The sequence below is a fragment of the Salvelinus alpinus genome, chromosome 34, assembly GCF_045679555.1.
Source record: "Salvelinus alpinus chromosome 34, SLU_Salpinus.1, whole genome shotgun sequence".
Classification (NCBI taxonomy): domain Eukaryota; kingdom Metazoa; phylum Chordata; class Actinopteri; order Salmoniformes; family Salmonidae; genus Salvelinus; species Salvelinus alpinus.
In genome coordinates, this window is record NC_092119.1 from 25,027,762 (window position 1) to 25,044,956 (window position 17,195).

At 41.7% G+C, this 17,195-nt stretch overlaps 1 protein-coding gene across 1 annotated transcript; it reads left to right on the forward strand.

Moving 5' to 3' along the window:
- The first annotated feature begins 299 nt into the window (after window positions 1-299).
- Window positions 300-14,579, forward strand: LOC139563580 (bone morphogenetic protein 4-like). Its single transcript, XM_071382366.1, has 4 exons — window positions 300-604; window positions 5,898-6,020; window positions 6,739-7,103; window positions 12,898-14,579. The coding sequence occupies exons 3-4, from the start codon at window positions 6,746-6,748 to the stop codon at window positions 13,761-13,763; spliced, it is 1,224 nt and encodes a 407-aa protein (XP_071238467.1). The 5' UTR covers window positions 300-604; window positions 5,898-6,020; window positions 6,739-6,745; the 3' UTR covers window positions 13,764-14,579.
- The last annotated feature ends 2,616 nt before the right edge of the window (window positions 14,580-17,195 follow it).

Genomic DNA, 17,195 nt, shown 5'->3' on the forward strand with positions numbered 1-17,195 from the left:
GTAGCAATGTAGTATTACATATTTTAGACAAATTACATTTTGAAATACAAATATGGAAGTGTCAATATCTAAAAATAACATGTAATATTTCAATAATGTACAGAATAATATTATAAAGTTTAAATGTATTTATAGGCCCAAATTGCGCACAACGTGTGTCTCTTCTTTTAAATCGAGAGAGAGGGGAGGGGTTTATCTAAGGTGTTTGAGACAGCGGGATGGGGTTGGAGAGGGGTAGGAGGAAGCAGGAAGGCTAAATAGGGCGGACACATAAAAACGGCAAGGGGCAATAGATGCTTGATCAGTTGGAGAGTCTGTTCGCGCAGTGTGCCGCCCCCATGAACTTCTGGAAATGGGAAACCCGCTGCAAACCTACGCTGCTTCAAACCGCCTCCGTCTCCGGCCATCGTCTCTCTCGACTCTTGTTTTTTAGAGGGGTCGTTAAGGAATTAATGATCCGAAGGAACCACCGTACTTCTCCATAAGTTCATTCGGCGTTTTCAGTACATGCTTTACACCTGGACTTCCATTGCATGGGGAGAGCTCGCACTTTCTTTTGTCATATTTACTTTTCTCGAGGATACTACCTGTACCCCTACTAATGGTAAGCGCCGCTGAACTTCATGTGTGTGGCATATTCGAATGCGATTAAATTGACAAAACAATTATAGCCTATTAAATGACGTCAACTCTATACAAGTAGCCTACAAGATTAGCCTACATAGTTCTTCCGTATCCAGTTTAGGCTCCGATGAGCTACATTAGGCTGATATATTCTTCCCATGAAATGTAAATTATTGAAATTGCATAGGTAATAAATAATATTAGCCTAACAACAGCGGCTCATGTTCATGATACTGAACATTAAATGTAGCCCATTGCATTTAATTCGATTACTGTAGCTACTTCATTAAATTATTTTGCCCCCAAGTGAAATAAAGTGACCACCGACTATCCTAACGCACGCTTGGACAATTGTGCCAGAAAGTGTTTCACATGGAAAAAATTATAAGATCATTTTCTGCTAAAGAATGTTAACAGTACTTGCTTTGGGAGTTTATATCTGTTGCATGAGTAGACATTTTTTAGAAGGGGGGGCACTCGGGTTTTTAGACACCTGCACGCACAGTAACTAGTGCGCATATTTCCCATTTGGTAACCGTTTGGAAGGTCAACCCTCACTTTTCCATCAAAACATACATCGTCAGGTTGTTACAGATCTGTCAGATTATGGATTTACTCCTTATAGTTGAAGTTTACATTCAATGAATAGACACCCTGGGACAGAGACTGGGCTCATGCGTAAATGTAGCCGTGCTCTGTAGTTCAATTAGGTGATTTTAGATTTCTGAAATGTCAAAGCCTATTTCTTTAAAATGTAATATAATTTAGATGCCTAATGGTAATTTAAGAATAAATGACTGGAGTTTAAAACGTCATGGAAACACAATTATCTCCAACGTGTTATAAGAACAAATAAGGAAGCACTGTACACTACAAACTGCTACTACAAACAAACAAATGACTCACATGCACAAAATATCAAGATGTATGTATCGAATTTAGACATTATTAAAGAAAATCTCATTAATACAATAAAGGGAGAGTAAATATGTATTAATTCTGGCCTCCCTGACGTATGTACCCTGGGACTGTTCAACCTGCAGCCACTAACACTAGCATATTCGAATTTGTTAAATCATTACATTACTCGTTTGTTTAAATAAATGATTTGATGACTAATGATTCCACCACAATTACACAGTTTACAGAAAGTAAATTATAAGAGAGGATTTGGGCATGCAGCTGACAGTAAGAGTAAACGTCTCTGTTCTTAATTTTGAGAAGTTGGCCTCCTTGCTAAGTGCAAACAGACCCATGCTTACAGCTTAGGGAGAATAAAAAAAACAGAGCAAAAAGGGGGGAAAAGCTGAATTTAAAATTGGATCATAAGGGGTTATACATATCAGAACAAACTGCCGGGAGCGCCGAGAGAATAGGCTATTGTGTAAATCAACATAGAGTACTTGACATTGCCAAACCCAATTGTTTTGTTTGTCTATTTTCGTTCCTTATTATAGGGAGCAAATACAACATGTTGAGAGCAACATTAATTAATCTAAAGATATATTATTAATGATTGTATAGATAGGGCCTACCCAATTCTTTACAAAGCATTGTAAAACAACGATAAGGTTGAATTTCAGTGTTTTAACGACTGAACGTTCATGCTGTATTTTATTTGTCTATTTTTAAACCACATTCAGCAATTAACTACCAACCTGCTTTGGCACAGCTTCAATAACTTTGATGTCACGTCAAACTGTTGTTTGGCCTTGAAGATATAGCCATTTACTTTTACTATATCTTCAAATGGAAGAAGATCACTAAATCATTTATAATTAACTGATGAGGTTAAAACATAAAACACATTTTTGCCCTTGACATAACAACTAGACAGACAATCAACTGATGATTGATTATGATAAAAAACATCCATTTGTAGTCTCAGAACTGTCTTCAAAACCACCTTGCTGTTGTTTTTGTACCCTACTTATTGTCAGAAATAAGTTAAGATATCATGCTTTACTTTTCACCAAGTATACCCATAGAGCATACAAGTTGTATTTTTAAAATGAATACTAAACTTTCACAGTAGACAAAAAAAAGCATGGAATATGAATGCTGCTGGAATACTTCCTCAAAATAAGGAAATACCTGCCTGAGAAGTTTGAGCTAAAACAGTACAATTGGGCCCTGGACTATTGTCTGTTCCCGTGGTAACCTGCTCCCCTCCCACCATCCCTGTCAAATTCCTCAGGAAACACATCTAAAGCACCATGTGCATAGTCTGATCACATTATCTCTGGTTAGAGAGAGGGGGGAGGGAGGAGGAGACAGAGGGAAGAGGGAAGTCAAATACAGGGAGGCCTAGGGAGGAGGAGGACTAGGCCAAACCAGAGGAAGCTTACTGCCAGGCCTAATTGCACCCTGGGCTACAGTACATTCATTGCAAAATATGGCACTGTCTCTTGTTTCGGTTAAAAACTCAGACTGTGGATGTTACGCTTTCTTCCTTACTGTCCCTCTCCTCTACTTTAGGCCTGATCACAGCTGGTGAGCTGAATAACGCAGAATAACCCAATAAAAGGAAGAGTTATGTACATTGTTCAAACATATTGTTATTTATCTTTCTAGACACCCTCCTATACATTGGTTATTACAATATAATAGGAGACAAGGAAGAAATATGATGAGCATCATTGTATCATTGTTGGTTACATCCCTATATGCTGTAGACGGTTAGTACTGTCATCAACCTACTTGGTGAATCCATCAACTTAGTAAGTGGCTCTGTCAGTCATTACTGTAAGAAGTTCTGTAGTCACTGTTTTGTTTTGAGCAGTTTGAATTGCTGTAATCATGGGAGAGGCCCTCTCGGCACAATGAGCGTTTGTTGTCAGGGATGCACACACGTTATCCCCACCCCCACCCCATGGGTAATAGAGCTGATCATGTTCAGAAGCCTACTGCCTCTTCACCATGGTTCTCACACACACACACACACACACACACACACACACACACACACACACACACACACACACACACACACACACACACACACACACACACACGACCTTATGTCACGACCGAGAACATGAGGTCACACAAAGGTCAACATCTAATTCTGTTACAAAAAATGAAAAATTTCTCCTTGATTGCATGTACAGTGAGCCATGGAGGGAAAAAGATAAACACAGAGATATGAACCCAGACACACACACAGTTTAATCAAATCAATCAATCAATCAAGTGTATTTATAAAACCCTTTTTACATCAGCCAGTTCCAGTGGAACACATTCCAGTTCTAGTGGAATGGGCTCAAATGACAAAATATTGAGTTGAAGTGTCTTATCTGTGGTACTGTTGTTTGCCCAGGCCCTATTTCACAAACACTCTTCATTTTATTAGTGTGATTCAGCAATGTGTGTAAAAGCAAGATATTCATTAGGGCCAAGTCCCTCCGGTTGTGATGTCGTAGATCTACAGAATGGGCGTAAACCGTCTACAGGACAGAACGCTGTGTGTAGAGGCATTGGATAGAATTGTCTCAGTTCCAGAACTGCCTTGCCATGACACTCAAGTGAATTGTATTGCATAACAAATTGTGATTAATAGACTTGTAGTTTTATTCTTGTTGGCATACTGCAGTGGTGAATTTGTGTGTCTGGTCTGGTCTGGAAAAACAAGGTTCTATTCAATTCAATAGATCTTTATTGTGCCCGAAAGGAAATTATTGTGCATTGTAAAAAATAACAAAAACATACACAAATAAAAACACACACACATAGCAAATTATGCTTTTGACCAGGGTTGAAAGACACACCTCCAGGTACAACAAACTCAGATCACACAGGTTTGAGACTACAGTATATAAACACTATATATACTATGTACTTTAGCATTAAATATATTGTTAGTAAATATGTGTGCATTATACTGGGCAGGACAGGAGGACAGCATATAGAGATGCATTAGTACTTGTCTGAGTCCATGGAGGTTGGGCTTAGGCTTATTGATGCCAGTATGGTCAAAGGGCAGAGCAGCAGGCTTGTCATCAGCAGTTCCACAGATCTCAGGACAACAGAGGGAAGGAGGGGAAGAGGAGGGTCCCTTTTTGATGGGTGCAGTGCACTTAGATGGGTGATCTCGGGGGGGGGGGGGTTACTCTTTAAGTTTCTAGAAAAAGTAGTTTGGCCCCCCTTTGTTGACAAATTAACCCCGTCATTGGGATGCAGATTGATCCCCTACTAATCAATACAGAGCAATCATGAACCATCTGATAGCTGGCCTTAATGAGGAGGGAGGACAAGTGAGTGTCCATCAACACTGTCTGTCTGTTCTGCATAGGCAAGGCAGTGTTTACATAAAGCCATGCTCTCTACAGTGACTTCGGTCTACTTTTAATTGACAGACAAATTGCTTATAAAGGGATGCTGTGTCGTGATCTCTGAAATATGTCTGCTTGAGTCCAAAAAATTGTATTTGAAGTAACAAATATTGAATTTGAATATTTCTCACTTAATTGTTACATGATATGTTTTGGCTGCTTCATTTTCTGTCCTATTTAATGTGTGGTGTCTACAAGGGCATCAAACTTCTGTGAACTCTGAACTACTCTTTGAAGGGTAGTCAGTTTCCTTACTCTTGACATACCAGATACACTGTAGTGAACATTAATGTAACCTTTCACCCCACTTCAAATCAAATCAAACTTTATTTGTCACATGTGCCGAATACAGCAGGTGTAGTAGACCTTACAGTGAAATGCTCACTTACAAGACCTTAACTGACAATGCAGTTGAAAAAGATTAAAATTAAAAAATTAAATAAGAATAGGAAATAAAAGTAACAAATAATTAAAGAGCAGCAGTAAAATAACAATAGTAAGGCTATATACAGGGGGTACCGTACAGAGTCAATGTGCGGGGGCACCGGTTAGTCGAGGTAATTGAGGTAATATATACATGTAGGTAGCGTTATTAAAGTGACTATGTATGGATAATAACAGAGTAGCAGCAGTATAAAGGGGGGGGGGGGGGGGGGGTCCGAGCAAATAGTCTGGGTAGCCATTTGATTAAATGTTGAAATGTCTATGTGATAAGCCTTAATGAAGAGAGACTGGGTTACACACACACACACACACTACATTGTGCATTGTCAGGAAGGAGCTTGTAAGTATGCATTTTCACAGTAAAGTCTTTACCTGTTGTATTCGGTACATGTGACAAATAAAAATAGATTTGATTTGGCACACATACCTTAAGTCAAAGCCAGAAGTATTTGCCTCTAAGCTGACTACAATGTCCCTTTTCTCTTCTGTACATTTCAGGAACAGGGTCACTCCAACGCTCTCAAGCAGCCCACCAGCACCACGTAACATTTCCTTGAGGAACGCGACCATTGCCGGCTCCCAACAAACATGGACTGTTTTCCCATGCTTTATTTTCTGTCGGTAAGTGGACCAGGCCAAATCAATGTATGCCATGTGACACCATTGCCACATCTTTCTGCATTTCTCCCTTTTCTTTTCTCAGGAGTTTGTCATATTTTACATTTAAATGACTAGATTAATAAAATGGAAGAGCTTCTAGTCTGACTTTTGCAGAGGAATTGTTCGTGAAATGTGTGGCACATGGTCCTTTGTTTGTCTTTGATTGGTCGAGGTAGACTGAGGGACTGGGCTCCTTATCGAGTTAAGAATTTGCTTTGACCCCTTGGCTGTTTCTCCTATTTGTCTAATCATAGTGGAGGAGGGAAAGAGAGGAAGAGAGAGAGAGAAGGAGGTAGAGGGAGGAAGAGAGAGAGGAGGGAAGAGGAAGGGTTAAAGGAATGGCCCCCAGATTCCGTTCAAAAAGCTGTGTTCTTCAACCAGCTGTTTACTCTTGGAGGATGTTGCAACATATAAACTGCATAGGGGGGATATCTGATCGTAGGCCATTTTACTGTAAACAAGCCAGACAGGACAATTATAACCAATTAGAGAACATTTACAGTGAAAACACTAGTGAAGGGTCCAATAGGGTGGAGGTTATGTTGGAAAAGAAGGAGATATAGTAAGGGTAGACAAATATAGAATGTCACTTAAAACAGAGGTTTCTTTCTTTCTTTTTCCTCTCTCTCTCTCTCACACTCCCCACTTATCTCTTTTTGCTCTGTTTTTGCCTTCCCAGAGACATCATGATTCCTGGTAATCGAATGCTGATGGTCATTTTATTATGCCAAGTCCTGCTGGGAGAGAGCAACCATGCTAGTCTGATACCTGAGGAAGGGAAGAAGAAAGCGCCGGCCCTGCAGAGCCGGACTGCTGGTCAGAGCCATGAACTGCTGCGGGACTTTGAGGCCACGCTGCTGCACATGTTTGGACTGCGGAGGCGACCGCGGCCCAGTCGCTCGGCCACTGTGCCACGCTACCTGCTGGACCTCTACCGGCTGCAGTCGGGCGAGGCTGAGGAGGCCGGCACCCACGACACCGGCTTTGAGTACCCCGAGAGGTCGGCTAGCCGCGCCAACACCGTGAGGGGCTTCCACCATGAAGGTAAAGAGAGAGATAGAGAAAAAGAGAGCATGAGAGAGGGAGGGAGGGAAAGAGGGAGATAGAAGGAGAGTGATGTAACTGTCTGTACACTCTTAGAAAAAAGGTGCCATCTAGAACCTAAAATGGTTCTTTGGCTGGCCCCATAGGAGAACCCTTTGAAGAACCCTTTTTGGTTTCAGGTAGGGCTGGGCGATATCTCAAATTAATGATATATTTTTCTCTCGCAATGTTCCAAATGCCTGTATCCAAGAATCAAGGTTTTTATGTCCCTCACAACAACAAAGACGAAATATCACTTAACTCACTATTTGCATTTTGAAGTTTGGTCCAACAGAATCGGTCATATGGGCACCAAAACACATTGAGACATAATATTACTGTAACAGAGGAGAACTTAAACTTTCTAAAAGGCGATTTATGCTTGATCCGACACTGCGGTCCGGAGGCTCCGTACGGAGAGTGTGACGCAATTGCGGAGCCTCAGGAGGCTTGCATCGCTGTGCACCTTCCAGATTTTGTAACAATGCGGAGGACTCCATATAGCACGTATAACTCCGCGTTGACATGATTGGTTGATGGTAGGTGGAGGCGGTACGTCCTCTATAAACACAAACTCACTTCCTTGACAACTTCCTTCACACCAGCTCTGCTCCGTGAAGCGCAAGAAGTATGAATGCTTCTGCAGAGGCTGCATCGCAGTCAATGCTGTACGGCCAATGCAGACGACGGAATGACCATAAATCAGCTTTTATGATACCTTTTATGTCTCAATGCCCAAAATGTAGAACAGAACAGACCCTACTAAAACGGGAATATCAATGAACATGAATGTGGAAAATTAGTGCTCAAGGTCTGGTGCTCGCGGCATTGCGATACCACGTACCGCTATCAGCATTTGTACAGGCGACGTCAACAAAGTGAACAGGCTATGTTGTTCAAACAGTTGGAGACGGACAGGAGGGTATATTCATAACAGTTCAACTGTACTACCTTGTTAGCAAGCAAAGAGATCGAAGTTGGCTACTCACTAGCACGTGGGCTTGTGCATGGTTCTAGTTGAATTTGTAACAAAAAGAAAATGTCCATAGACTTGAAAGCCAGATTAGTGATTATTGCAAAAAAGCAGGTTAAACTATTTTGATCAAATAACAAAATTAGGGGGTCTTTATTTTATAACTAGGCAAGTCAGTTAAGAACAAATTCTTATTTACAATGATGGCCAACACTGGGCCAATTGTGCGCCGCCCTATGGGACTCCCAATCACGGCCGGATGTTTTACAGCCTGGATTTGAACCAGGGACTGTAGTGACACCTTTTGAGACACAGTGCCTTAGACCACTGCGCCACTCGGGAGGCGTATATTTAGCCCAGGTATAATTCATTCAATTATTCCAGACTGTTTGAAATGCAGTGTATTGACCTATAATTGTGCAACAAAGCTTATTTAGAGAACTTAAAAAAAAATATGAATCACCCATAAGTTAGAAAAACATGAGTTTTAGGCCATACCGCTCAGTCCTAGTTCCAGGTAGAACCCTTTTGGTTCCAGGGGAAAGCTGAAGAACCCTTTTGGAACCCTTTTCTCTAAGTGTGTACAGAGGACCACATTGGTAATAGCAGTTGTGTAATACTTTCATGCATTATCCTCTGGGAACAGGCCTACAGTATGTGCTCCCATGTGGCTTAGTTGGTAGAGCATGGCGCTTGCAATGCCGCGGTTGTGGATTCGATTCCCAGGTGGGACCAGTATAAAAAAAGCATGAAAATATATACACAGTACTGTAAGTCACTCTGGATGAAATGTCTAAATGTAAACCCAATAAATGAACCAGAGAGAAATGCATGGATTTTGAGTACATGGGGAAATCCAGAGGTGATGTGACCTTCCCTCTGGTAAGTGTGAGAAAAGTTCTTATTTCCTGGAGTGTACAGTTAATTATACAATGCATGTTTATGACATAAACTACCATCCAAAAGTTTGCGGTCACTTAGAAATGTCCTTGTTTTTGGAAGAAAAACACATTTTTTGTCCATTAAAATAACATAAAATTGATCAGAAATACAGTGTAGACATTGCTAATGTTGTAAATGACTATTGTAGCTGGAAACAGCAGACTTTTTAAAATGGAATATCTACATAGGCGTACAGAGGCCCATAATCAGCAACCATCACTCCTGTGTTCCAATGGCACATTGTGTTAGCTAATCCAAGTTTATCATTTTAAAAGGCTAATTGATCATTAGAAAACTTTTCTGCAATTATGTTAGCACAGCTGACAACTGTTGTTCTGATTAAAGAAGCAATAAAGCTATCCTTCTTTAGACTAGTTGAGTATCTGCAGCATCCGCATTTGTGGGTTCAGTTACAGGCCCAAAATTGCCAGAAACAAAGCACTTTCTTCTGAAACTTATCAGTCTGTTCTTGTTTTGAGAAATGAAGGCTATTCCATGTGAGAAATTGTCAAGAAACTGAAGATCTTGTACAACGCTGTGTACACTCCCTTCACAGAACAGCGCAAACGGTCTCTAACTAGAATAGAAAGAGGAGTGGGAGGCCCCGGTGCACAACTGAGCAAGAGGACAAGTACATTAGAGTGTATAGTTTGAGAAACAGACGCCTCACAAGTCCTCAACTGGCAGATTCATTAAATAGTACCCACAAAACACCAGTCTCAATGTCAACAGTAAAGAGGCAACTTCGGGATGCTGGCCTTCTAGGTAAAGTTCCTGTGTCCAGTGTGTGTTCTTTTGCCCATCTTAATTTTTTATTTTTATTGGCCAGTTTGAGATATGGCTTTTTGTTGCAACTCTGCCTAGAAGGCCAGCATCCCAGAGTCGCCTCTTCACTGTTGACGTTGAGACTGGTGTTTTATTTAAAAAACAAGGACATTTCCTAGTGACCCCAAACTTTTGAACGGTAGTGCACGCCCCATTACAGAATCCATGAGCCAAAGTCAAGCTAATTGGCCAACCAGCACCTGAAACAGCAATGGTTTGGAATGATATAAATAAATAAAACATTTTCTGGACATCAACAGTCCATCCCCATTTGATAATATTCCAATGGTGATGGCAGCAACACATATGTCTCCCACCACCTACTTCCATAAACCCAACAATCCCTGTCTCATCGAAACAAATTAAAATGCAACATTTCCTACACCACTTAAACATGAATATAAGACATCCCCCTCCCACCTTCAACATAAATTATGAAATCTAAGGATGTGGTCACAAAATGGTGGCCAAAGAAGTGGCAAGAATTCAGTCAGACAAATTCCCCTCCTGAAAGAATCTGCAGTCCGACAAAGCCTACAGCGTGTTTGGTTAGCAGCTCAAGGAAAAGCATACCTTCATATTATTGAGTTACACTTCTCACCCCACCCAGCACAAGGGCTTAAAAAAGCATTTGGCCAGCAGTAGTGTGCCTCTCTCTCATGTCTCCAGTTTAAATGGAGCTAGGGACCTTTTACAGGGGCCTTCCTCAACATGCAATTATCTTTAATGCTACTCTGCAGCCTTCTAAATAAAGTTCCTCCTGCCAACAATGTGGGCACTGGGAGCAGAGCAGACTCAACCAGAAGCACTGTGGAAAGTTGGAATATTGACTAACTCTGGGGTGATAGAGAAACAGTAATATGCAGGAGAACGTGCAAGGTAACCTGTTGGGTCTTTCTGTATGGTGTTATGTTGACGGATCAGAGGTGCCATAGTGGTCCTTATCCAAAGTTTGTGTAAGAGAGACACCTTAGCATGGGTGTATATAACTATACAAGTGTGTCATGGAGAGTCAGAAACAACAGTTCTGTAAAAGGCTTCATGTACAACTGAGATCAACAGAGGTAAACCTGTAGGCTAAGTATGTGCAGTAAGAACATTTGTATAACATATGTGGCTAAAGTATGTGCTCTAAAACAGAGATGTGTATTGTGTAATCCAGAGATCATACACAGTGTGACAGTAGCTGGACAGAAAGGCAGAGCTGGAGGGCTGAAGAAAAACATGTCTGCCCTCGGGGGAGGAGGGATGAGTCAGCCTTAATGGGGCCTGTCTAACACACTAAGACGGCACAGCACCGCACCAAGGCCACTCAGGAAGAAGGAGGCTCTGCCGCCTGTCTATGATGCGATGTGTGTGTTTAACTATGCTAATAACATGCTTGGAGCATTTTGTTGAGATCAAACTAGGTTCTCTGTTTTCATGTAAAATTCCATTGTATAACAATTCAAATTAGTTACTTTTTCAGGATCACTACACGGTAATAAGATATTTAGTCAAGGCACCAAGTTCAAGTTGACAACGACAGAGCTAAGGAAGGGAAACTATGTGAAAAGAGAACTGTGTTGGTTTCAAGCAGGGAGAAACTGTACAGGGAAAAATGCAAGGCGTCAAAGACAACTCTCGAGGTTAAAGATGCAATTACCCACTAAATCCTCCAGGAATTCAAGCTATGGGAAATACTGTGTTTTCCAGGCCTCCACTTAGTCTTAGCCCTGGATTAAATCAAATCGAGCGTTAACCAGCTTTGGCCGACATCCGCATAGCAGATGTTTTGGCGGTGTTGGAGGTGTAACTGTGGTATGAGCTGACATATTGGTGAACGGCTGCTCTTGTGTGTCACAAACCACTCCCTTATTATCCCTACAGAGTTAGAAATTCTAAACGGAGCTAGAAAGTGTAAGCTATATCAATGTTAGAAAAAATCACTCTGAAATGTCAAACCATTCATGTTAGGCTAATGCATGTTTTCATGTTCATTTGGATAGGTGAATTTATGAGACTTATCAGTCTAATTAGAGGTTTGAACTTGTAACGTGGCTGCATGAACTTCTAACGCAGCTGCATGGGATTTGTGCGGTGTGGTTTTGTTGCATTTAATGGCAGTGTCCGCAATAAGGTAAAGTAACGACCCGCTTGTGGATTTGACAGCTCTAATGCAGTTCCACCTCGGACACCACCAAAACAACACTATGCAGATGTCCATCTGATTGAATCTAGCACTTAGCTCTATTGCTGCTCCTCCACCAAAGGATTGTCTGTGGGAATCCGTAATGATTATTCATGATGAAAATGACAAATGTCCCTAGTTAACAAACTGTTGAGCCAATCAAAAACACAGAAGGTTTGAATAATGACAACCACCTGGATAAGATTAAAGCCTGAGTGTGAAATAACAGGGCCGGATTGAGCAGGAAAATAGTAGACACAACATTCCTTTCCCAACAATGGTGGTCTTGCCAGAAATCTGCAGACTGTGCATGGAATAGTTACCCTCCACTATGTTTATATGGTAGCTGCGGTACGTTAATCACCACCCTCTAAGTAATGCATGTTTCTGCAAAGTGCATTGTGGGAAGTCCTGGATGATCCTTATGGATAGATAAAGAAGCATGGACGATGTACACTCAGTCCCCGGAGGCTATCCCAAGTGAACGTGGACATTCTTGTGTGTCAATTAAGGCATGTTAGACTGCAGAGGTATGTGTTTTTGTACAGTAGAAAGCTGTCTTCCAAAACATAACTGCAGGCCATGTAAAACTGTGTGGTTGCAATCATGAAGATTGACACAAAGAGTACTGTTAAACAACCAACTGTGTAATAGTTTTGGAGGGAACTAATTAATAGTAATATGAGGGAAGTGAACGGAACTCAGAGGCAAAGATAAAATATGAAAATACTCAGTGATAAACTCTTAAATCAAATCTATACAGGCTGTCATTAGTCAAGATGGCAGCCCATACAGACTCCCTTGGTAAAGTGCTGACATTGACTGTGTCCTGTTGTCTTTCTCAGAGCACATGGAGCCGGTTCATCCGGGCGAGCCTCAGACGAAGAATGGCGAGGCCATCCCACTGCGCTTCCTCTTCAACCTCAGCAACATCCCAGAGGATGAGCTGCTCTCGTCGGCCGAGCTGCGTCTGTTCCGGCAGCAGATCGACGAGGCCATTACGGAAAGCGAGGGGGACAAGGATCAGCTCCACCGGATAAACGTGTACGAGGTGCTGAAGCCCCCGCGGGCCGGGCAGCTAATCACGCGGCTTTTGGACACACGGCTGGTGCGCCATAACACCTCGCGCTGGGAGAGCTTTGACGTGAGCCCCGCCGTGCTGCGCTGGACACGGGAGCGCCTGCCCAACTACGGGCTGGCCGTAGAGGTCCAGCACCTCAACCAGACACCGCACCACCAGGGCCGTCACCTGCGCATCAGTCGCTCGCTGCACCAGGAGCCCGGGGAGGACTGGGAGCAGCTACGCCCCCTGCTGGTCACCTTCGGCCATGACGGCAAGGGCCACCCGTTGACGCGTCGGGCCAAGCGCAGCCCAAAGCAGCGGGGGCGTAAGCGCAACCGCAACTGTCGCCGTCACGCTCTCTACGTGGACTTCAGCGATGTGGGCTGGAATGACTGGATAGTGGCGCCCCCAGGGTACCAGGCATACTACTGCCATGGGGAGTGCCCCTTCCCCCTGGCAGACCACCTGAACTCTACCAACCACGCCATCGTTCAGACGTTGGTGAACTCGGTGAACACCAACATTCCCAAGGCCTGCTGCGTGCCCACGGAGCTCAGTGCCATCTCCATGCTCTACCTGGACGAACATGACAAGGTGGTCCTAAAAAACTACCAGGAAATGGTTGTGGAAGGGTGCGGCTGCCGCTAACACTGACTATGGGCAACTTGAGGCAGGCTGCACGGATGCTAAGAAAATTCAAAAGGCCCCACCTTACTCCCAAAAATATTCACTTGGACCCTTATTTATAACTTTTCTGTTGAGACGTATGTTCGTAATTTTTTCTCTCTCTTGACAATATGATCATATATTTTGACAATATATATATATATATATATTTATATCTACATATAAAAACAAGTGAGTCCTTATTTTAAACATAAATAAAAAGCTGTACAACTTTTCATAATGTATATTAGATTGTATAACGGTTTTTTAAATGAGAAAATAGTTTTTTTTTAATCTAAAAAGTAAAGTTTATTTACTGGTAATATTTATTGCTTTGATATTATACACATACAAAAAAATAAAAACAAATTGCCTTCCAATATTACATTGTAGCAGATCACAAGAAACACCAATTGTGTACTTAAATTAGAGCACTGTGTGAAATTATCACTTTACTGATTTGTTATGAATTAGTTGAAGTATCAGAAATGTACATTGATTTTAATTAACCTTTATACATTGCTCTTTAAACCAGTTATTTTATTAGATAGGTCCCTTGAGTTGGAATCAGTTTTTTATTATTTTGAAAAAATCTGATAACATGGGTTGTGAAAAATGAAACGTTGACAGAAAAAGTCCTCATGACTGTTTTATATGAATTTGGATTGAACACATTTGCATCTGATACTTAGCCCGATGGCTATTTGAAAATGTACTCAAGTAATTGTTGCAATTCATGATAACAGAGGAATATTTCTGATGCTCTGTTGCTTCCAAATAAAATAATGTTCGGTTTCATATCTGGCATCATCCAGCTTAGAGTGATTCACGCTTGAGTAAAGGACTTACACTATATACAGTGCCTTCGGAAAGTATGCAGACCCCTTGACTTTCCACATTTTGTTACTTTACAGCCTTATTCTAAAATAGATTTTATTTTTTAAGAAAGAATCCTCAGCAATCTACACACAATACCCCAGAAAGACAAAGCGAAAACAGGGTTAGAGATTTTGGCAAATGTATTAAAAATAACAAACAGAAATAGCTTATTTACATAAGTATTCGGACCCTTAACTATGAGACTCAAAATTGAGCTCTGGTGCATCCTGTTTCCATTGATCAGTCTTGAGATGTTTCTACAACTTGATTGAAGTCCACCTGTGGTAAATTCAATTGACTGGACATGATTTGGAAAGGCACACACCTGTCTATATAAGGTCCCACAGTTGACAGTGCATGTCAGAGCAAAAACCAAGCCATGAGGGCAAAGGAATTGTCCGTAGTGACCCCGAGACAGAATTGTGTCGAGGGACAGATCTGGGGAAGAGTACCAAAACATGTCTGCAGCATTGAAGGTTTGGAACCACCAATACTCTTCCTAGAGCTGGCTTCCCTGCCAAACTGAGCAGTCAGGGGAGAAGGTCCTTGGCCAGGGAGGTGACCAAGAACCCGATGGTCACTCTGACAGAGTTCTAGAGTTCCTCTGTGGAGATGGGAGAACCTTCCAGAAGGACAACCATCTTCGCAGCACTCCACCAATCAGGCGTTTATGGTAGAGTGGCCAGACGGAAGCTACTCCTCAGTAAAAGACACATGACAGCCCACTAGGAGTTTGCCAAAAAGCGCCTAAAGACTCAACAAGATTCTCTGGTCTGATGAAACCAACATTGAACTCTTTGGCCTGAATGCCAAGCGTCACGTCTGGAGGAAACTTGGCATCATCCCAACGGTGAAGCATGGTGGTGGTAGCAAAAATGTATATAAATTAGCAAAAATGTCTGTTTTTGCTTTGTCATTATGTTTTTTTTTGTGTTGATTGATGAGAAGGAAAAAAACGATTTAATCTATTTTAGAATAAAGCTGTAATGTAACAAAATGTGGAAAAGGTCAAGCAGTCTGAATACTTTTAGAAGGCACTGTCTACAAAGGTATGTATCAAATTAGTCGATTTGGCTATTTCAGCCACACCTGTTGCTGACAGGTGTATAAAATCGCACACAGCCATGCAATCTCCATAGGGAAACATTGGCAGTAGAATGGCCTTACTGAAGAGCTCAATGACTTACACAGAGGCTGCCACCTTTACAACAGTTCTACTTTCACGTTTTGAAAGATGAAGATCACTTTTTACAGTTTATCAGGAGAACACATATGCCTATTAATTGGGTACTTGGGGATAGGCTAACATGTGGTGGTTAGACACTCACTAATCCAAATGCCATATGGGCGGATAGTTGAAATTGATTGTTGGAGACACTTGAGGAGTGATCCTATTGTTTCTGATGGTTTAGCATTGGGGCACGACTGAACGACGCATACCCTTCCTCTGAAGATTCAAAGGTTAGACCGTCTGTCTCCTGCCTTTATCTTTGGCGGCTCATCCAGACAGAATAAAGACGCCTGTCTCCAACCTGTGCTCCATTATACAATAGACTTTTACATCACTTATTTAATCAGACGACTGCGCTAAATTATATGATAGCGTTTGGAGAGGGGATTCCTGTGAACTTTTCAGGACATTACACTGTAGCATTTCCCCACGCCCCTGCATTAGTTTAGTATAGTGGACATGTGATAAGATAAATATATATGGCATTATTGGAAAAAATATTTTGTCTTCACCTTCGAAAGGCGTCACACAGAACTAAACTAGCCTATCTGCTTGTTTGAGGTCAGCCGGTTGTTTCCGAAAGGTTTGACAAAAAAAGTGATCTTCAATTAACCTTCCAATTTCCAAATGATCACCAATATGTAGCATTGGATTTGGTTTTCTATGCGCCTATATTTTTGGTCTACACAATTATAATTAATTCATAGGTTGGTGGGTGGAATGATGTGGTATACTTGTCTATATTGCAGACAATTGAATGTGTGTGGCGTGGTTTTGTTTGTGTTATTTAGTCTTTCCATCTTAGATCATGATTTCTGCTCACCTAAGAGAAGTTACCACAGCCAGCCTCAGGATCCCAAAACTGCTGTCGGGTTTCCCTTTGATGCCCACATATCAGGCGTAGCCTAGTCAAAAAAAGTGGTTAGAGAATCATTTCATTTTGAAGAGGCTGAAGGCAGGGAGAAGGGAATTCTTCTATCCAGCGGCTTAACAGTGCAGTTACACACATTTGAATTGATCTCCCGAGTTTAGATAACATCAGCGAGTTATGGTAATTGTCTGCCTGATTGACCTTCCACAAAGACGAAGTGTGTTTATTAAAATGCCCGGAAAGTAGAGCAACGTTTCTGCAATTTTAGCACTCCCAATGAGCCAGTAGCCAATAGCAGTGACTGGGCTATAGCCTACCATTAAAAACCAGTGTAGGACTTTAAAAGTCTGAGCTGGGGAGGGGGTATTGGAATATTGGGGAATTATGTTAAGGTTACGCATCAGTTGTAATGGTTGCGCATGCTTTCTAATGC

Coding starts and splice junctions, on each gene's coding strand:
- LOC139563580 (XM_071382366.1), top strand. CDS start 6,746: ATGATTCCTGGTAATCGAATGCTGATGGTCATTTTATTATGCCAAGTC. Junction 7,104..12,897: donor GAGGGGCTTCCACCATGAAG/GTAAAGAGAGAG, acceptor TGTCTTTCTCAG/AGCACATGGAGCCGGTTCAT.